The sequence below is a fragment of the Musa acuminata genome, chromosome BXJ1-4, assembly GCF_036884655.1.
Source record: "Musa acuminata AAA Group cultivar baxijiao chromosome BXJ1-4, Cavendish_Baxijiao_AAA, whole genome shotgun sequence".
NCBI classification, from domain to species: domain Eukaryota; kingdom Viridiplantae; phylum Streptophyta; class Magnoliopsida; order Zingiberales; family Musaceae; genus Musa; species Musa acuminata.
This window is the reverse complement of record NC_088330.1, coordinates 31,666,183-31,687,440: the sequence shown is the minus strand read 5'-3', so window position 1 is coordinate 31,687,440 and position 21,258 is coordinate 31,666,183. Positions and strand designations below refer to the sequence as shown.

At 39.3% G+C, this 21,258-nt stretch overlaps 4 protein-coding genes and 2 non-coding genes across 10 annotated transcripts; 2 read left to right on the top strand and 4 right to left on the bottom strand.

The window, feature by feature from the left end:
• Positions 1 to 962: 962 nt before the first annotated feature.
• LOC135652942 (uncharacterized) lies at positions 963 to 2,916 on the bottom strand. The gene is made up of 2 exons (XM_065174305.1): positions 2,625 to 2,916; positions 963 to 1,520 (listed from the first exon to the last, which is right to left on the bottom strand). The coding sequence occupies exons 1-2, from the start codon at positions 2,829 to 2,831 to the stop codon at positions 1,125 to 1,127; spliced, it is 603 nt and encodes a 200-aa protein (XP_065030377.1). The 5' UTR covers positions 2,832 to 2,916; the 3' UTR covers positions 963 to 1,124.
• Positions 2,917 to 4,105: 1,189 nt separating this feature from the next.
• On the top strand, positions 4,106 to 7,314 carry LOC135582278 (tobamovirus multiplication protein 2A-like). 4 transcript variants are annotated; one of them, XM_065174279.1, is made up of 7 exons: positions 4,106 to 4,210; positions 4,331 to 4,671; positions 5,228 to 5,327; positions 6,099 to 6,179; positions 6,254 to 6,358; positions 6,759 to 6,941; positions 7,033 to 7,314. In XM_065174279.1, exons 2-7 carry the CDS (start codon positions 4,424 to 4,426, stop codon positions 7,141 to 7,143), a joined length of 828 nt encoding a protein of 275 aa, XP_065030351.1. In that variant the 5' UTR covers positions 4,106 to 4,210; positions 4,331 to 4,423; the 3' UTR covers positions 7,144 to 7,314. The 4 variants fall into 4 exon arrangements, with proteins under 4 accessions (XP_065030351.1, XP_065030367.1, XP_065030358.1 ...); XM_065174295.1 differs by having other exon boundaries at positions 4,111 to 4,210; positions 4,382 to 4,671; XM_065174286.1 differs by having other exon boundaries at positions 4,115 to 4,210; positions 4,298 to 4,671.
• A 486-nt stretch (positions 7,315 to 7,800) lies between these two features.
• LOC135672737 (small nucleolar RNA snoR14) lies at positions 7,801 to 7,882 on the bottom strand. Its single transcript, XR_010513092.1, has one exon. It is a non-coding gene; the product is annotated as a small nucleolar RNA snoR14 (small nucleolar RNA).
• A 136-nt stretch (positions 7,883 to 8,018) lies between these two features.
• Positions 8,019 to 8,107, bottom strand: LOC135672728 (small nucleolar RNA U61). The gene has a single exon (XR_010513084.1). It is a non-coding gene; the product is annotated as a small nucleolar RNA U61 (small nucleolar RNA).
• A 948-nt stretch (positions 8,108 to 9,055) lies between these two features.
• LOC135582317 (uncharacterized) lies at positions 9,056 to 14,504 on the top strand. 2 transcript variants are annotated; one of them, XM_065174318.1, is made up of 7 exons: positions 9,056 to 9,266; positions 9,388 to 9,459; positions 12,283 to 12,399; positions 12,606 to 12,640; positions 13,166 to 13,266; positions 13,461 to 13,575; positions 14,252 to 14,504. In XM_065174318.1, exons 1-6 carry the CDS (start codon positions 9,154 to 9,156, stop codon positions 13,545 to 13,547), a joined length of 525 nt encoding a protein of 174 aa, XP_065030390.1. In that variant the 5' UTR covers positions 9,056 to 9,153; the 3' UTR covers positions 13,548 to 13,575; positions 14,252 to 14,504. The 2 variants fall into 2 exon arrangements, with proteins under 2 accessions (XP_065030390.1, XP_065030385.1); XM_065174313.1 differs by lacking the exon at positions 14,252 to 14,504 and having other exon boundaries at positions 13,461 to 13,776.
• Positions 14,505 to 14,794: 290 nt separating this feature from the next.
• LOC103977765 (F-box/kelch-repeat protein At1g23390-like) lies at positions 14,795 to 16,215 on the bottom strand. The gene has a single exon (XM_009393411.3). The coding sequence runs from the start codon at positions 16,178 to 16,180 to the stop codon at positions 15,020 to 15,022; it is 1,161 nt and encodes a 386-aa protein (XP_009391686.2). The 5' UTR covers positions 16,181 to 16,215; the 3' UTR covers positions 14,795 to 15,019.
• Between the last annotated feature and the right edge of the window lie 5,043 nt (positions 16,216 to 21,258).

Here is a 21,258-nt window from a genome sequence, read left to right as displayed (position 1 = left end):
CACATCTGTGGAGAATGTTCAACCTGGAGTCGGCACAAAAGCATTAAGCCTTTCTCATCCACCTTTTGCTCACGTCAAGCTTTGGAGAAGCCAACACCAAGGAGTTCCCAATTCAGTGTAGGAGCTTCTCCTCTTCTGATTCCTATGTCTAATGATTACAGGTCAATGACGATATTAATCACCTACCACTTCATTCTACATAATGTTCTGCTTGCAACTCACAGAATAGCTTATTTCCTCAAAGTTCATTTTGCCAATGCATTGTATGGATCATTACTATAGGTTTAATGTGTTGTTCTTCAAGGAAATATTGAGATGTATGTTCATGTCAGGAATATGATAACAAAAAACTCACCAGTCCTTTACACTCCAAGGCTGCAAGAAAGCTGTTGGCATTTGAAATTTACAGTCATTGAGCATCATTTGCCATTGTCTTTATATGCTTTTATTCCAATCCAAAGTAGTGACTATCCATCTTACCTTGCCTTTCAAGTGTGCTATCAGTAAGGAACGAAGGATATGGCTGATGTTCAATTGTGTGAGGTAATCAGCTCAGAATAATCTGTTTCATAGAAGAATAAAGTCATATCAGCTTAGTATGTAACTCTGGATTTACTGCTACTGCAGACTAATAACTTAATACATAAGCTGCTGGAGAGGAGCAATGGAGCAGTGTGGGCGGTAGTGTCTCCACCAAGAACTTAATGCCATTACCGCTAACAAATTTCGGCATCACTTGCTATGAACTTTTCATTTCACCAAAGAAATAGGCGAACAACTTGGCCTCAGGCCAGATTCAACAGATCATCAAGTAGCTAATTCATCAGAAGAATCAGAAGCTAATCCTCAAATCAATAGCATGAAAACTCAATCATGTGGTGCTCATTCCTGCAGACAGCTGACGACCAATTTGGTTTTAATTAAATCATATCATCAGACATCCTTTTCATCAACAACATACATTGTGCAACACTCTTCCCATGATTATATTAACAGGTTGCTGATCATATTCATAAATATTCCACTAAACAAGGAAAGGTGGTGCCTGATACACAAGATATATTAACATACAGTTAGTCCATATGCTTCCACACTTGGCCAGAATTGTGGTAGTTAAAAGTCGTTCAAACAAAAATGATTCCATTCTCCTTTATGGTGTCGAGTACAATCGCAAGCTTGCCTTCAATTCTCTCATTTTTCTTGGGTTCATAAGATAGTGCGAATACGTCTGCATCCTTCGATCTTTCAGCAATTAGTTGTCCAATGGTCCGACAAGCATCATTGTCGGTCAGGGATGGCAAAGTATTCCTGAGATCCTTTGCATTCGTGCTTGCAACAGAGATAACTTTACTTGTTCCCCTGTGCATCACTTTTGCATGAATGAATCTCTTAGAGAAGAAAACATTTAGCAAGAAAGGCCGCATATACATATCTGTTTTTTGCTTCCATGACTTTTTATTGGGTCTCTTCGCAGCTTCATCTCTCGATCTACGAGTCCAAGCTGCTTGAACCACACCAACCTGCAAAAGGATTATTAGGGAACCAGATGTATTGCAATAGAGTGAATAAGAGATAAATACGGATGTTCAGCAAGTTGCAATCTTAGCGCCTAAATAACATATCTTTTAAAACACTATGTCAACTACTGATTAAAAAAACACCATAATTTGAGTCTACTGTTTGTTAATTACTGATAAAACATCTCTAGTGATCCATGAGATTAGACAGAATGCCTACGCAGAATTATACTTTAATCATACCAAAGATAAGCTAGGTTCAGACCATACTTGGCCTAATGTAAGCGTTGAACTTTCACATAGGCCAAGTACATGGCATATGCCAGAAAATTTTCCTCCTCGATTTATCTAAATATTCAGTTTCATTCTCAATAAGCTAGTCTATTTGAGTGTCAATCTACAATTTTAAGCAACAGGTAAAAGTTTTTCTTTACAATTTTGGTACTGTTACAAGTTGTCATGGAAGGTATCTCCTGCTGCTTCCAACACATCTTTAAGTTCTTACAGATAATTATCATAAACAATGCTAAAGGATATAATAAACGAAGTAAGAGGCTTGCAAATCTGCAAACAAAGAAAACAATGTAAGAGCTTTTCTTGGAGAACTGATAACCTAGTCTCCTGCATGGTAGGACAACAACAAAGGCAAGGAAAAGTATGCCCATCAACCATCTTAGAATTAATGTTTAGTAGAAAATCCACACGCTTTCTAATTTCCTGGGTTCATGTACAAAATCACATATAAATGGACATGATTTCCATTCCATGTGCACATTTTATCAAACACAATCATGGGAAATTGTACCTGTAATAGCTTAACCCCTTGAACACTCTTTGTGATTACTCCCAACCTAATAATCAATCTTCATATTCTATCAAGTTCCACCATGCCTGAAAACTTATACTCTAAGATATCCAAAATCCTAAACCCTGATCCCATAAATTATGTTTTAAGAACAAGCCCGATATCATATGCCGCTGCTACAAAAATCAATACCCTAAAAAAGGCTACTTGTTTCACTGGGAACTAATCCCTAATTCGGATAACATAAATCAACTGTAAACAGAGGAAGAAAGAAGAAAAATGAGAATATTAGCAATACTAACCTGCCGGCTGGGTGTGATTGAACTGGGTGGCTTGCGGAGCTGCTGAGAGGAGATCGGCACGAGTGGGATCGACGATGACCACGAAAGAGAAGAGGGCCGCTTCTCCAAAGGGCTTCTGTTGGTCCCAGAATAAACCGGGGAAGGAGAGACGCAGTGGAGAATGGCAGCAGCCGTAGAAGAAGCGACAGAAGCCGAAGCTACTGCCATTCCAGTGCGTGAAGGCAATAGGTGGCGGCGACGGCGCGGTGGTGATGATGGCAGGAAAGCAGCCACTGGATTCTGACGGAGATTATCTGACCCCCTTTAACCCCATCTTAACGGTTAGACTAAGAGGCTCAGGTTGCTTCCACGTGGATCCTATGGACGGTGGATTCACCAACCGCATGTAAACTTTCTCTGCGTCACTGGAAAGGTAACCTTCGTCTTATCGGAACCCTTTCCCATCCCGTTTCAATTCCACCAACGGGAATTAGGGTTTATCCTCAATCGAACCAGGATTTTGCTTGCGCTCATGTTTGCCCCAAGAACTTGGCTTAATTGCGAATGTCGTCGACGTTGCTCTCTATTATCTTGCGTGAATCGAAGAGCAAACTTTATCTTGAATCTTGCTGCTTCGCTGCTTTGTAGGGTTTTGATTTGGTTGACCTTCAGTTCCTTTTGATTATATTGAAATGATGTGCATAAAGTTCTGATCTTTTGATACGAACGTGGTGGCGGATGCAGAAGCAACGGCTGGGCGCCTCGATATCTACCCTTTCTTCCAACTCCCCCAGAGGAAGATTTCGGGATCAAGAACCCTAGTTCCTTTTTCACTGTTACTGTGTGCCAACAGATCCAGAAGCACAAAGGGTGGCTCGAGTAACTTGACTTCTTTGTTGCTTCACAACAGTGGGGGAGTTCCTAGGACTTCAGAGGCCGCCATTACGGTTACGTCCCGAGAAAGAGGAAGAATTCGCCAAGAACCATCGTAAAGGTAGTGGCAGGAGGGAGAGGAAGAGCAGAGGCCAGCGATGCCGAGGGCAAGTTGGTGGACGAAGACGCGGAAGCCGAGGCGTCTCACGGCGGGTGGTTGCCGGACACCGATAGCAAGCGCGTGATTGGACGGCACAGCCGGGGCCCACACTCGCGCCAATAGCAAAAGGAATGTGCTTGTGGGACCCACTCGAGTGAAACTCTTGCACATTCGAACGAAGATAAGGTGGAAAAGATTTTTACTCCCTGCGGACATAATTCGTGAGCGTCATCGCGTAAATGTACACGTGGTGACTTATTACTGGTCGAAGATGTGTCCTACGTTGACAAAGTGCAGCAGAGCCATGAGGGCGTCTTCGTTAGTAGAGATGGGAAGTCGCCATGTCGCGGACAATCGACTTTGTAACCGTCCATCGATCACTACGGATCTCCCGCGCTCGCCACGTGGTGGGAGATCATTGCTTGCTTCGTCCACCAAATACAAGTGATAAAACGCGAAAGAGGGAGGCAAAAAGGGCAGATTTTGGTGGTGGGACGAGGAGACGAAGAAGATTTTGCCAGGCAAGAGAAAATTGAGCTCGACCGGCCGTCGCGATCGCCCGACGAACGCATAGGTTTTTCTTTTTGATCTTTTTTCTTGTTCGTTCAAAACTGTCAAAGAACCAATTCTTTTGTACTAGAGTTTGCGTATCTTTTAGTAGTTTGCGTGTCCTGTGCCGCCTTCTTGGAACTAGGGTTTCCGGTTAACGAGATTGGGTCTTTGATTGGCCGGTAATTGGAGGAAGAAGAAGGGGTGGAGCGTTAACCGAAGGGCTTAGAGATCGACCATGGCGTGTAAGGGATTCTGGGAATATTTGTTGAAGCTTCTCAACTTTCTACTGACGCTCACCGGCTTGGCGATGGTGGGATATGGGGTTTACTTGCTGATGGAGTACAATAAAGTCTCTACTGGCGGCGACGGCGATGACCAGGTTGCACCGACAAGCAACGATCCCAAGTTCTGGATGATTGGACGGCCCATGCTCGTTGGTGTGCCTCTTTCTTCGAGTTTTCTCGATCATCTCCCCAAAGCTTGGTATGCAATACTTCTGATCAATCCTCAAATTTGAATCTAATATTCTTTTTGCTAAAAAAACTACACACCAAAGTATGTTTTATGAACTTGAGTCATGTCTGCATCCACCAATAGTATCTTCCAGCTCAATGACTCGGACAAGGAAATGATGTGCCCGCAGGCAAAGAAAGCATTTTTCTTGGTGTATATATCTACTTTCATATTTTGGATCCTCTAACTCGAACCTATCTACTCCCCTTGTTATACTGGCATATATTGTTATTTAACCCAAGAGTTTACTGTTGTACTTGTTTGCTGTTAGAATCTCATTGCAGAATTCCAATCCTATCATCTTATCTGAGTCAATTAGTTAAGCTGCCATAGCATATTCCTTTTCGTACTCTTCTTGCATCATACCTTTCTAAAAAAACAATTGTTTTGTTTCTAGCTATGGTTTTATATATAATATTTCAAAGACAAACGGTGTCTTATTTCCTTACTTATAGTATGTTTCCCTTTCAGTCATCATCCACTGGATTATCTGTTCAATTAGATCGATAATTCAATGTTATTGCAGGTTCATTTATTTGTTTATTGGTGTTGGGGCTATCCTCTTTGTCATATCGTGCATCGGCTGCATTGGAGCAGTGACAAGGAACGGGTGCTGCCTGTCTTGTGTATCCTGACCTTTTGAAATTAATATATTTTTATTTTACTAAAGTTTATTACTTGCGTTTCTTGTTGGTATGTTTTGTCCTTATTGTACATGATATTGTGCCATTAGTTGGAAGTGCTCTTGCAGTTTCAGGTTTATTTAGATTGAATTGAAAATGACAAACCTAATAAAGTGATAGAGCTTTGCGACTTTTGATTTGCCTGTAACCTATGTACTTAGCTTCTGGTTTTAGACAAAAGATAGAGATTGAGCCATAAGTTTAAGTGCTATAGCAATTTCAGGCTTATTTATATTGAACTGAAAATGACAAAGCTAATTAAGTGATAGAGCTTTGGGCCCATTGATTTGCCTGTAACCTGTAACCTATGTATTTTACTTCTGTTTTAGACCAAAATAATCCTCAATTGTTACTTTTTTTTCCCCAATGAACAATTGTTTGCTCTTTTGATTGTCTCAAATCACTGTGGCTGGTTTGTGTTTTTTGGCTGGCTTCAGAGGGGTAGATTTTGCTTAATTTAGACTGCTTAGTGGCTTGATATTGTAGGAGCAAAATGTTCTTCATATTAATAATTTTCATGTCATTTAGATTACTACCAATATGCTCATTCCCTTTTAGTTTGGGCAGTTCACAGGTCTCTTTGCTTAATATGTTTCAGCTCAACCTAGGTAATTGTAGAAGTAAATATTAGGTACTGAGTTTGTTTTTTCTTGATAATTTTATGTGAATAAATTTTCTTTCCTCACAGATGGTTCTTTCCTTGACCATAGATAGTATTCTTTCTTAGTGATATTGCTGATTCTAGTTGAGCTGGCTGCTGCAGCTTTCATATTCTTCAATCATAGCTGGAAGGATGTGAGTTTTTTTAGATCTCTAACTTCTATTAAGACATTCTATCCCAGTAAGTTCCAACATTAAGTCTTCTGCAGCTTATTCCTGATGATAAAACTGGGAACTTTGACACTATATATGAGTTTCTGGAGAATAACTGGAAGATAACAAAGTGGGTTGCTCTTGGAGCTGTTATTTTAGAGGTAAGTGTGCCGTATGAACCTTTCTATTCCTTTAGCACTGATGTAAAAAGAATAGCATAATCAACATCTTGGTCCATTCATTATTGCACCATCAATACTTGTTCCTCCTTATATGTTGATGCAACAAGCAAGAATTATCTGTATTGACACATTTAACTGTGTTGTCATTCTTATACTTTAGAATTTCATATGGAATAAAATGCTGGTCAATCATAAAAAATACATATTCAAAAGAACAGATGTATGATGAAATGTAACATCATAATAGTTCCTTTCTGATATCACCTTATCATTCTCCTTTGTTGTGCCAATTGACTATTCTTTATACATTTTTTTCGTGTTGCATTTCACTTGATCCTCTTCAAACTGTAATTTCCATCATGGACCTTGTGGCATGCAGGCTTTAGTGTTCGTGCTAGCTCTAATGGTAAGAGCTGCTGCTAACAGAGCCGTCGAGTACGACAGTGATGATGAGTACATCCGACAGCCGCTAATGAATCGGCAAGGAGTTCCACCTGTTCTTGGCACTCTCGACCATCGTCCGAGCAGAAACGACGCCTGGAGCCAACGAATGAGAGAAAAGGTAATATCTGTGCTTTGCAGGAATGTCTATGCGTTCTTATTGCTGTACCTAATTCTCCTTTTGTTCTTTGCTCCTTTTGCTTCAATGATAGTACGGTCTTAATACCTTCGAGTTCGCATACAAACAATCAAACCCTAGCAGATATCAACAAGCCACTGCATCTCAGGCAGAAGAAAGAGGGAGCCGCTGTAGCATACTCTGAGCATCTCAACTTGGCGAGTTCTCATGCGCATAATCCGCTAGTTGGTTTGTCTTGCAACCTGTACAACTTACGAGATTTCTCTCTTTAGTCCAATGTGTAGGCTAAATTTCTCTTTACTGCATCCGTTACCTCTGAGATGAATAATATTTTGCAACAACTAAATTAATTCAATAGCATGTTTTTACATGAAAACACAGAACAGTTATTAACGGAGAAAACTATAATAAAAAAATGCATTTAATTACATTTATATAAGAAAAAATAAAACATAGTAACATGACCGAATTCCTTTTTTTGTTTAACAACAAATGAGCAAAGGGGAGAGGCTTTTTTTTTTATTTCTGTTCTATAATATAATACTACTGCTTGGGCCATAATTATTGTTCCTCTTTTTAAAAAATGAGAAATAATTGTTTATTACATTACCACCTACAAAAATACCTACAAAGATGCTCACACAAGAGAACTTGAGACTCCTACATGGACTTGATCTTAAGACTTCCACTTAGACATCTCAAGAGAGAAGCAAATTACTGTTGTTTTGAACCTTCGGAAGACCAACAAAAACTGGACATGTCTAATTACTAGTACAAAAAATCATAAAGAACATGATGAATAGAACTCCTACGTAAGTCGCAAGATCAGGGCTTGGGGAGGATGATCAGATCATCTCGGAATATCATGAGTAACATCACGGATGTATGTCAGTGGATTGACAGACAATGAATCTTCACATCACTTCAGCCCCCCAAACTTCACAAACACATTCAACAACTTCACGACATGAAATCAAATAGCAGCAGCAGCAGAAGAAGAAACAAAAAACGTAAATATATCAAAACAATACTGAAACGAATCCGAAGAAGAAGAAGAAAAGGCTCAGAACTTCTTAGAGGGTTTGTGTCACCGTCAGCGATGGTTGGATCCATCTCCGGGGCACAAGGATTGGGTTTCTTCATTGCCTTTTACCAAATAGAACAGCGACGAGGTAGAAGAAGCAACGAAAGAAATAGAGGCAGAGATGAAGTCCGACTTGTGAGGAATTGGGTTGAAGTTGTTATCGGAGAGACGGCCGCTGGTTATGTTATATAGTGGTGGTGGGAGGACGAGACGAAGAAACCCTAGATTTTGTGATCGAATTACGTCGATTTGAACCGTCGATCTTAACCAGACCTGCGAACGCCGCCACCGTGTTGAGCCTCTGCCCATTTAGTGTTGATCCTTACCTTATCAAAAATATTGCATATGCCATATATATGTATATATGTATATATACATATATACATATATATATATATATATATATATACACCAACAATTAAGATGAAACTGTTTAGTATTTTTCTAATTATTCCTGCCTTTATCACCGGGATGTCTGCTAAAACACAAGAAGACTAGAAGATGATCAATAGATAGGGCATTAATCTCAGTAAAAAAAAAGAAAATTCCAGAAAATAATCAAAAATGGAGTTCACCTCCAAGCTTTCTAAGATCGAATTTTTAGAAGTGAGATCGTTCGAACACGAAAGAGAGAAGGATAATCGAACTTTCAAATGAATTGACGCACAGAAAAGATCAAGAACAAAAAAGAAGAGAAGCCCTCAAAACCTGGGTAGGAAGATTGGAGGTCGACTACACCGCCTGGCTTACTCTATCTGCCTTGCCTTCTTCGCCTTCTTGCTGCCTTCCCGACTCTCCCCTTCCCGCTGCCATGGCCGATGCTCCCTCTCAGTGTGATGATTCCTGCCGTTCACTGGTGGTTAACAAACGCCGCGTCCCCCCAGAGCGGGAAACGCCTGTTCAACCGGCTCTTCTATGGATTCCATCCATGTAGCGAAACGGGAAACGTCTCTGGGGAAAGTTTTATGTTTGCTTAATTGATGGAACTCTGTGCCGTCGGATGAAACTTTGAACGGCCAGCACTTCATCCATCACCGTTTTCACCCCTTCAAGTGGTCGCGAGAAGAAGGGAGAGGAGAGAGAGAGAGAGAGAGAGAGAGAGATCACAGAATGGTGGGCGGCGGCGGCGGAGGACAGCGGGTGGCGACGATGCTGCCGTATCTCGTGAAGACGCTGCGGAAGGAATCCATCAGGCCCTCAAATCGAACCCTACCTTCCCTTAGGTCTCTTCCTATCTTATAGTCACCACCGCCGTCATCATTTTCCTCCTGTTAAATCTTGATTTCGAATGTTCTCGTTCTCAAGTTATATTTCTATCGTGCTTCATGGATTGTGCACGACCAGGCGCACGTTCTCGCTGTATGATCAGATTAATCTCATCGACACCGTGCCTGAAGACCAATTGCGTTTCCATGGGTATGTATATCTCCTCTAATCGCCCTAATTAGTGTTCGATCGTTTACATTGCATACCATGTATATAAGAAAGTTTTAGGTTCGTGATCTCTTGATTATGTGCTTGATTTAGATCTGGCGATCATCCTGATGATATTGGAGATGAATCCTGATGTTTGAGATGAACCCTTTCTGGTTTGAACGTCCTTTGACGGTGAATGCCAATTTTGGAGGTCATAGTATCTTGATTTTTAGGGGTTCTAAAACTTTAGGGCTTAGTATTAGTTAATAATTATGTTGATTATTTTTAGGGTATAATTTCTGTCTCTTAGCGAGTTTGTTCTACGGCGAATTCTCATAAAAAGCCGCTAACTTTGGGTTTTTCCCGCAAAGCGCCTCAAGGTTGAAAAATTCTCGTGGAGCGCCCCGAGCTGTATGAAAAAATCATTTTGCCTCTGTACCCTAGTTGCTTCTCTGCTTGTGCCTAGCAGCCTGGCCCGCCAACCCTCGCCTATCCGTCGGCCCTCGTGCAAAGAAGTAGGGGGAGGGTAGGGGGGCAATCAGCATTGCCAGCCTACACAGGGAGGCATAGGCGACCAGGAGAGGGGACGGGGGTAGCCGGCATTGCCTTCCAATCCGCGCACAAAGACACAGGCAGCTAGGGGAGGGAGGGGAGCGGCCGGCGAGGGTCGTGGTCAACCACGATAATGTGGGCAAGGGCCAGCGGATGAGGCTGCCAAGCGTGTGCGGAGGGAGGCGGCCGGCGGGGCGGAGGCATGGTGGAGGGCGATGACTGATAGGGGCAAAGTGGTCATTTCTGATAGAAGGGGTGCTCGGTGGGAAAACCCAAAGTTAGGGGCTTTTTTCGAAAATTCGCCCTTTGTTCTAAATTATTAAGTATTATTTGGTGAGAAATCATTGAACATTTGCTTTTTGAAAGGATTATTAAGATTGACTCAATTGCAGTGGATTCAGGACGAATTTATGAAGTCGCATTGTGTTGTTATTTTTGGTACTCAATGGGACAAATATATACAATATTGCTTCATTGGTAGATGACTGGGATGTTTCCATGGGTTCCCTTCTTAGGTGGGTAGAAAGCCAAATTCTGAAGTATGAAAAGTCCCACAGGAGGGCATAAATTTTAGTGAAGTCTGTTATGTTGTTGAATGCTTGGACTTGGTTATGGGTTATTACAAATGTTTCTACCTTTGATGTCCCAAATGCTATTAATAGATGCTATGGAGAAGTTTTCTCATAGTGTATATGTTCTTTTTTTATAATTTCCATGAAGATATGGCTACAGTTTACTAGTATTATTTTCTGAAAATATTATTTCATTATGTTTATCAATCTGTACAATGAACCTTAAAATGGATTAGATACCACCCAATGATGTCTCATCCAATGTAATTTAGAAAGAAAAGTTCTTTCATTTTGTATATGATTTCTTAGCTTCACTACAAGCTCTTGATGCTTGATGAGATTTTGCTAAAAGGTTATCCATTGTAAGGGACATTAAACTTTGGAGCAAGATCTTCAATCAATTGCCAACTCCTTGAAACCTTATCCCTATAGTTTTCAAACAAGAATCAATTTACTGAGCATGCCAGGTGTGCGTAAAGGACAAGCAAGGGCTTCCACACTTTGTTAGTCAGTAGAACTGTTGTGAAGCTGGGTAACACAAGCTTGATTGAGGTTTTGGAAAAGAGAGGTGTAATAAAAATCTGATAGTGGATTTAATTGTCATTGCTCAAGCGATATGTGGTGATAGTTTCATGTATGGTACAATGGGCATTTGTTTCTGAATTTGTACCACGATAGTTACACCGACTCACGCCATATATTCCTGACTTATGGGTATACTGGAGCTACCCACTTTGATCAAGCTAACCACATGTATGTTGTCAGATACTTAAAGGTCATTTAAATGCTAAGTTCTTATAGCTTAACATTTTGTCTTGAAAAGGGCTGAAGATTGTTCTTACATTTTGTCATGAAAAGTGATGAAGACAATAATGGGTTGTTTAAGCAAAAAAAGGTTGTATTGTTGTCACTGTCTTAGTCAGCCTCCTTACAGAACTGTCGTCAACTTTTAGAATGACTAAAAGATTTTTTTTCATGAATGAGAACTTTCCTTTCTTATGGCTGATGAGAACTCATAAGCTGATTCTTAACCTTATTCACTGGTAATGTATTTCTTATATACCTTGTATATGCAAAGGTTTCTCCTCAAATAATTTGAAATGATCCAGTATGGCGTGACATTGACATCCATACAACCAGTTTGTTTAGTATCAGTCTCACTATCTGAGCCTGGCCCCACCCAAAACAATCAGTTCTCTCACCTACGCAAGCAGAGCTGTCTAAAGTTCAATTTTGACAGACATGCCTTTTTAAATACACATATTTAGCCATGGAATTTGCAAATGCTTGACTATATAAGCAAAAAATGAAATACTTTAATTTAGAAAGGTGTTCTACCCAATGCATTGTCAAATATTCTGTTTATGACTAATGGGAACGAAGACAATGTTACCTTCTAAAGATTAGTGAATCATGCCTTCCAGAGATGTTCATAGAAACAATGACTTGTGTTTTTCTGTTATGCTTTAAATTTGTAGCTTCTGTATCTGCTAGAATTCTCTTTGAAGTAAATGTATTAGAAAGTGATTCTTGTTTAGTCCCTTGCTTAAATATTTTTTGTGATTTTGATAGAATCGTGAGCATTGCCTTCTTTAGTTCCTAATCTAGGCATGTAGGTGAGCTGCAGCAGGGGCTATTTCTATAATTGATTGATCTGATTATTCGATTATGATATTATCATTTTAATTTTAATTTGTAGGTATGGCGATACAGGATTTACTGTCAATGGTGTCAAGTATGAAGGCAGCTTGCTTGTTGTGGAAAATAAGCTCATGACATGGGTACCAAAAACATTTTCTGAGATAACCCCTGAAAGGTATTCACAAAATTTGCTTATAACTTGATCATGTGCAGTTATTAATTGTGAAATTCTTGGGTTTTGAGTGAGAATGTATGATGGATTTATACGCCTCACTTAGCCGTGTGCTTTAGCTTTGTTTGTTTATGTATATGAACCTGCAAAGTTCTTATATGTGATGTCGCTTACTAACACAATTTTTTTTTTTTTTGTACCAAGTGCAGTTTATCAGTATTCAAGATTCTGAGGCCAGTTCCAGGTATATGTTATACAGGCACTTTGTTGTGTTCTTCTCACATATAGGCTTTCACAGTTGCAAATTTTATGTGAATCTTTTTTGTCTGCTGTATATCTGGCCTGGTATTGTTTTTTTTTTCTTTTCTCTTTTAAACCAAGAGACTGAGTGCAATTCTGTATTCTTATTCGATACACTTTAAGAGTTGAGCTAGATACATAGTTTTCTGTGTTGATGCAACTTTTGTTGAAGCATGTGTGTCTATAAGAAAAATCTGGACTTTGTATTTTTCCCATGATATCTTAACAATTGATGGAGCTATGTCTTATTATGAATGAACAGGTTGAGATTTTTAATTGATAAGTATTATTAAATCTCAATATATCTTATGGAACTTGTCAAAATTTAATACTTGTTTTCTGCATAATGTCTGACCTATCATCTTTGTTCTTGAGTTTTATTCTTTCCCTGCCAATTTTTACTTTTTTTGTTGCCTTATATTTTGATCTATTTTGATTGCTTATCATCTAAGTTTTATCTGCTTTTCAGAGATTCTGATTCTTGGCTGTGGAAGGCACATTCAGCCAGTAAGCCCTCAACTGCGACAATTCATTCGTTCTACTGGAATGAAACTGGAAGCAATTGACTCGGTATTCTTTTATACTCTATTTAGTTATTTTGTGTACTAATAGATTAAAAGATTGCTCTATTTTTCTTGTTGCACTAAAATAATCATCTGTACCTTTTATCTATATTAAATCCCTCTTATCTATATTTGAGTCTGCATCTGGTGCTTTAAGCAGGTGTGGTTCATCTACGTAATATCCCCTTTTTTTTTTGACAGAGGAATGCTGCTTCAACTTACAATATATTAAGCGAAGAAGGAAGGCCAGTGGCTGCTGCCCTTCTCCCATATGGAGTTGCTTCGTAAATATTCCATGAACTACATAAGCATACATGTAAGTTCACTTCTCTTGTTGTCGACGCTAGTTAGTTTTTCCTCCCTTAGGTGAAGATAGTGGAGATATATTCAAACAACCAGATTGAAATTTTACTCTGCCATGTAATAAATCATGTAACCTGTTGCCTACTGCTTAAAATTCTATGCACTAATCACCTGTAACCTATCATGTGAAAAAACAACCCGATGGATTCATTCACTGGTTGCTGAGTCTCACAGTTCCTTCTTTTTTCAAATGTTAAAGACCATAATTCACATGGTGCTCTAGAAATCAGGCCAAGAAGCTCTCTGTAGGTAAGATAGCATTTGGGACAAGTCTCCTCAAATTGGTGATGCATCACTGTGCTTTATGAATTATGAAGAAATCCTCCTTCCAGAAGAACTTGAAATGGCCAGCTTTCCTTCTCTGACTTTGCTCTCTGGTTTTTTTTATTGCAGCACCTTACGTAGTTTCTTGCTCGCTTTGTCCAAATAACACATACTCAAATATAGGATCATTTTGTAGCTTTAGACACACCAGCTCGATGAGTACCAATCTACAGTCAGCATGGACTTTGGGTTTCTCGCTACGTTCTTGGATTTTTTATTTTATTCATTTTTTTATTCCTGCCAACGCTTCGACAGTTCTTTTCCACGTTCTTCGATGCTAACTGTGTTGAACATACTTTTCCCAGCTGGAGGCGAGGAAGTTGGAGTGTCAGAGAGTGTTTGGTCTTATTACTTGGGCGATGGAAACTTAGTATCTTAGTATCTATTATTTTCTTCTTGTCGCTCGTCCATACAGAGATGTACTTGACGATAAGGACGATATCACGTAGGAGAACTATTCGGATTCATATATTTTGGTTTCCGGTGGGTTAAGAATGCTGTCTACCATTGCCTTCAACACCCCATTATTATTATTATTATCCCCCGTCATTTTGTCTCTCTCCTGTGTCATCCGCATTCTGCTCTAAGAGTTGTTTCTTTAAATCCTCTGTCGGCTGATATTGATATGTGAGAATAGAGGTTAGAGTCGAATCAGCGGACTATTAACTACAACTCATCTTTTCGTTGATTTTTAGTTTTAATAACAATTGTGGACGGAAAGATTTGATTGCTAAGAATCTAACATCACTTGCTTTTACTTTTCTTCGTTGATTCTCATTCTTTTTATTTTTAGTGCTTTGTCATTATTGATCTCGTTTGACTCATCGGTTACACAACATTCACCCGCGTGAGAATTGGATCGGTTCAGACTCGGCCCACATTCTCCATTACAGAAGAAGATAGAGAGAGCATATTCATCAAAGTTTCAAATGCACTGCACTGCACCCCACCTCCTGTAGCAGAGGAAAGGACGAGACAGCCTCTGGCTCTTCTCAATCCATGCCCAACCTGCAGCGGTGCACACAACCCAGAAATTGGATGACCTCCGATCGCCAAACTTGGAGGCCGAACCATCAATTTGCAGCCGTCTTTAGATCATCCATGCTCACTTCCGAGCACCCAAACACCACCCTGTGCATCGGCCGCGCCTCCACGCACGTTGGACGCAGAATCCTCTCCCACCTGCACCCTCCTCCCTCCTCGAACTCGCACAGGAAGAACTCCCCCAGGTACGACGGGTTGTAGACGTACGCATAGTCCCCCTCGCTCAAGAACCCTATCGACCATAAGCCCCATCCCGCGTCGTCCACCAGCCCCTCCACCATCTCCCTCGGCATCCTCCCCACCTCCTCCTCCACCTGCAGCGTCTCCTCATCCACCGCCCACAGCCGCACGCTCTCGGCCCTCCATCCCGCCCCCGTCCCGCTCCCGCCCGCCCCCGCCAGCAGTAGGCGCCCGTTCCCGAACCCCATGGCCGCGTGGCGCACGGTCGGATCCGGGATGCTCACCCGGCGCGTCGGCCCCCACCGCTTGGCGGCCGGGTCGAACCAGCTCGCGGTGAAGGGAAACCACTTGTCCATCACATACAACCTATTCCCGTTCGCCGCCGCTGAGAACGCCGACGACCACCCGAAGGCCTCCGGCATCGGCTCGCTGGCCTCCCACCCGCCACTGCAGGCGTCGTGCACGTCGACGGAGTTCGCGTCGTCCTCGAACTCGCTCGTGCCGCCCGCCACCACGACGTGGGGCCCCACGAGGGCCACCACCGGGTCCGTCCGCCAGTAGCGCGGCGCCTCCAACTCGCGCCACACGGTGCTGAAGGGATCTCTGGCGAGGGCCAACCCGGATGGGGAGAGGGCGTAGAGGCGTGTGCCGCCGCGCTGGGAGCAGGCGTAGGTGGAGACCTGCGGCACGGGGGAGTGGGGCCCCGCCGGAAAGCTGCACCAGGGCACGCGGGTTATGGAGCGCCACGAGCGGGAGAGGGGATCGAAGGCGTGGGTGGTGGCGGTCCCCCGGCGTCCCTGGACGTAGAGGACGAGCCACGGCGGGGGGCGGCGGGGGGAGTGGCGGACGGAGGAGACGACGGCGGCCCGCCACGCCTTGGAGACGCGGGAGGCGGGCAGGAGGTCGAGGGCGGACACACGGGAGATGACGGCGTCGAGAACGTCGCCATGGAGAGTGCCTTCCACCTCCTCCTCTCCTCCTTGTTGCTGATGTTTGCCGTGCATTCCCATTCCCAAATGACAACTCTCTCTCTCTCACACACACACACACATGGAGACATTAATAGAATGCGCCGAAATCGAAGTCAACGCCGTGGCCAAAATGACAGTGAGGATGCGCGACCCGCAGTGCATTCTTTAGTGCTCGTTACGGGCTGCTTCTAGAACATTTCTCTACCCTTCTTACGTACATGCCCCCAGATTGGCGAAACGGATGGGCCCCCTCTTGAGCCCCCGGGAACACCTCAGGAACGTGGAAAGGCTCGATTCACAAGGACGAGAAGCACTGTTCCTCCAACTCCGTTGTCGTGGCTTGCACTTCGATCATACGAGGCGGCTAATGAACGGGAGAGAGAGACAGAGAGTCGGTGGCAATGCATCTACTAGCTGGCGTAGCGCTATCGAACAAGACGAGGATAAGTCACGAGCGGCACACTGCGGAACATCATGGTACTCGTGCCGCGTGTCGTGGGACAGTTCGTCGTAAGATGCATCGTTCCAGCGGGACTGTGAAAACAGAGCCTCCCCTTGAAGTGGCGCCGCACGTCACTGATGACGTGACACACACGGAGGAGGCGAGGCGGTGGCATTAAAGACCGTGCTCGTCGCTGATCGGCTGTGTTTGCGAACTTCGATGCCGTCGCACTTACTCATGTTTCATTCCGACGAAACCATCTTCATCCAATGCCGACACGAAGGTTTCTAAATATTCACAAGTCAACGTATGATGTGGATCAGCATACTTTTGCGCCATCCCTTCCCTTATGCCATCGTGTGATTGGCTACCGTTGTCGACCCTCCATTTGTCAACGCGAGCCAAGGCTGAAAGGTACGCGTTGGTCCCATCAACCCTCACTGTAGGAGAAGTATTCGCGCTTGACTCGGTCCGATGGACTGAGACAATGCATGCGTGTCTCTGATTTCTCCATGGTTAAGCATGACCGCTGCTGAGGAACATGCGGTCATAGACGACGACTTCGGAATCGGGTCCGATGTGGTCCGATCAAACCAAGTTCGACCCCCATTTTGACCGGGAGATGGAATTCCAGATAAAACCTTCACCTGGTAGGGATACGACACGCCCATCTGCACATGCAGAACAGTGTGTTGGGATTAGTTAAAGGGCCGAAATGTAAATTACTAGAATAAGGTGGGGGATGTTTCGGTTGGGCGGGATATTGAATTGAGAAACCCACGTGCCGTGAACCGGAAAAAGGTGCAACCATTACATAAAATTGACCCGCCGCGTGGCATGGGCGGTCAAGTGTCGAGTTGGTCATGTTATATAAATATATATATGTATATATATATATAGGTAATGGTTAATTTTATGTAATGGTTGCACCCTTTTTTCGGTTCATGAAAATATGGTAGTATAAGCATAATAGAGAAAATTTTACGTCAATACCACCGAGCAGTGTCATTTACATATTATAAATAGTACATTATTTGACCATTTGTTAGATATCCCCTGTATAGCTTTAACCCATGAATTATTATGAACAATTATAGAAAGATAGGATAAAAAGGATAAGTTTATAGCGAATGAAGTGGAGATATTATTTTTGGTGTTAGATGTTTCTTTTATTCTAAATATGAAGAAATAATTGATCTAAATGCATATTAATCTAAAGGATTTTTTACAAAGAAATATTTTTCAATGGATTAACCGATCCATAGAGATTTGAAAAAGTGGATGATACTATTGCATCTAGCTAAAAATAATTAATCAATGATGGATTTTTATCGACTATACTTATTGTATGTGTTTACATGTGTTTAGATATAGTTTTATTCGTTTTATTCATTTTAAAACATGTGAGTTTCAAAAAATATATTCAAGGGTAAGAGAGACATAGTAAATTTATGAGTTCTTAGTTCTCATACTCCTCAACCAATATGGGACTAAATGATCTTATCAGTATCAATCATTGATAATTTGAAGAATTTGAATAAGTTTAGTTGGGCAACAACAGTTAACTCTTATAATTCTGAGAAGTCCTAGTAGCAAAGAGTACAAAAGTTAAAACAAAATGGAGATTATTTTTTTGTCAGCTATTAAAAATGAGCATTTTACAAATGACTATATTAATAATATCATTTACTATTATTTTATCATAATATTTATTTGATCTTTATTAGGGGTCATTTTATGAGCATTTGTTGTGCTTCAAGGCGTCAACCAAAGTATAATCTTCAAAATTTTGGAAAGGTTAATTCCCACAAGAAGATAATTAATAAAATGATATCAAAGATATAATTTGATAAAATGAGTTTATCAAAATTATTATTTTAAAAAATTATCCTAATGGTTATTTTTTATTTTTTATAGATCATTAAAGATTTAGTACTTTAGTCATGTGAGGCATGACTAATTAATACAGTTCACCAACTTCTGAGTTACCAATTGCGGAGGTACTTATGAGATACATGATGATGAGGCACCACCTACTTATGTATGTGTTTTTTATCGTGCACACAATTTATTCCTTTATTTTAGATAACTAGTTAATATTTTAGTTTTTAATTATGCAGTAAAAAGAGCAATCAAAGTTGTGAACCCCAATAAACAGAATACAAAAACTGTGATATATATGTTAAGATAATTAAGAATCTTATGGCCTTTATACTGGTTGTAGTAATGAACTACTTATGGATTGGTACCCAAGGAGTTTGGAAGCCTTCTAGGACGAAGATAGAAATATATGATCTACGAACCAACAATTATATATAGTTCTTAAGAAATAAGGAGTTATAGGAAGAAAAGAAAAATGTTACGCTACTGCTAGTACTATCAGACAGATATGATAAAGAAGACAAGGATGCATGTTATGAACTTAAAAAAAAAAATTTAAGAAATTTTCATTATTGAAGGCAAGACCAAAAGTTAAAGATGAAAATTGATTAAATTGAATTTATTTGATCTCGTGGAGTATTGAGAGAGATGAAGTTTCCGTAATTGAAGAAGAAGTGATAATAATCATTTGCGAATATGTTGTGGTGAGTTATATGTGGTTGCAATTGAAAGTTTTTTTTTTATTTTATTTCATAGCATTTGGATCATTTCTTGATATCGATGCTATGATTTTGATGTTCAACCAAAATTAGGGTATCAAATATTAAGAGTTGATTTTTGGGGTCAACTTTTTATTATAGCTTAAGAACATATTTAAAAGCTCAAATGTCAAAATATATTACATAAAGGCATCAAGTGATAAGGAGAAAAAATGAAGAAAATAGAAAAATCATAAATTGTTTGGATTCTAAATATATAAGAAAAAATATTGAAATTTTTCTTTAAATTAAAAAAATTATTATAGAGGTCTCTCTTATTACAATTGAAAGCTTTTCTGAAAATTTTATGACATTTGGATTATTTCTTGATATCAAAACTATGATTTTAAAGGCCAACCAAAATCATGATATGGTATATCATGAGTTGATTTTTTTGGACTAACTTTTTATTATAACGTTGGGACATATTTAGAGGTTCATATGTCAAAAATATTATATAAAGTCATCATTTTTTTTAGTTAGCTTCATGACCATATAATATACGTTAAACATATATTTATTAAGTATAAGCAAGGTGACCAAAGTATTTTATTTCTTTAATGTTATTGTTTATGAACTGAAATAATTTGGAAAGACGACATATAGATTGCTTCTTTCAGTTGATAGATATACACAATATGGTAGACGACGATGTTATATATATATATATATATATATATATATATATATATATATATATATATATATATATATATATATATATATATAATATGTATATATATAATATATACATGTATATATATATATATACACTATATATATATATTATAATGTTCTAATTTATAAGACGCGTGTCATATTTTCACTTGAAGAATCTTGTATCGTCAATAGTAATGTATACAAGATTTGAGATGCATTTATATTCAAGATTCGAATTATTTTTTATTTATTAAATAATTTTGAGGTCACTGATACTTGTGCCATTATTTTAATAATATTATAAAGTACATGAGTCCCAATTAGATAGCATAGAAAGACTTATGAGACTGGACCAATGAAATATACTTTTTAACCAACATTAGCATATTTTTGTTAATCTGCATGAAGAGTTGAGAGTATTACAATTCAATGTCCAACCTCAAAACTAAAATAATAAAATATTATAAAGCAATAACTCTTCAACATATTGCTTGTATTTGGGTTATTTCGATTAATATTTTAAATTATTTTTTTAATATTTCAAGTTGAGTCATTTGATTTGATTCTTGCTAAATAAGGTTATTTATTTTAAAAAATATTGATTTTATAAGTAGTAGCACATTAACTAAATTTGTTAAAGGGCTCACACTCTACGTTCCTCCTAAAGTTAAATGTAACTTTTATGAAAAGTTTAATCACTATGCTTACACATGCTCTCTTAAGAAATATAATTATTCTAAATTAGTTTAGATTTTTTTAAAAAATAAATAATTTAAAGTCAAAAGATATATCTTAAATTAGTTTATATTTCTAAAAACATAAATAATTTAAAGTCAAAAGATAAGAAAAATAGATTTAACTATAAAGATCATAAAGTTAAATGGATACCTAAAATAAACCTTTCTTTTTTATAGATATATCTCCAAATAAAAGTTAAGAATAAAAAATAGTATCTTGATACCGGATGCTCATAGTATATGTTTGGAGATCCTATAAACTTCTTACTAGTTGAGATTGATGATATGTTGTCTTTATAAACAACAATAAAGAAAAAAACATTGATATTAAAAATATTGATAATAAATTAAATCTCTTGATTAAAAATATACTTTTGGTAGATAATTTAAAATACAACATAATGGGTATTAGCCAACTTTGTAATAAGGGATATAATATTGAATTTAAATTTCAGTATTATAGAAATATCAAATAAGAATAAATCTATGATAGTTTTAACAAGTGATTTATGTGATGTAACTTATTTTTTAGTTTTGAATGATGATGGATAGCTTTGACATAGGAGATTAAAATATGCTAGTATGAAATTAGTTTCATAAATTAGAATTAAAGAATTTATAAAGGAATACCTAAAATCA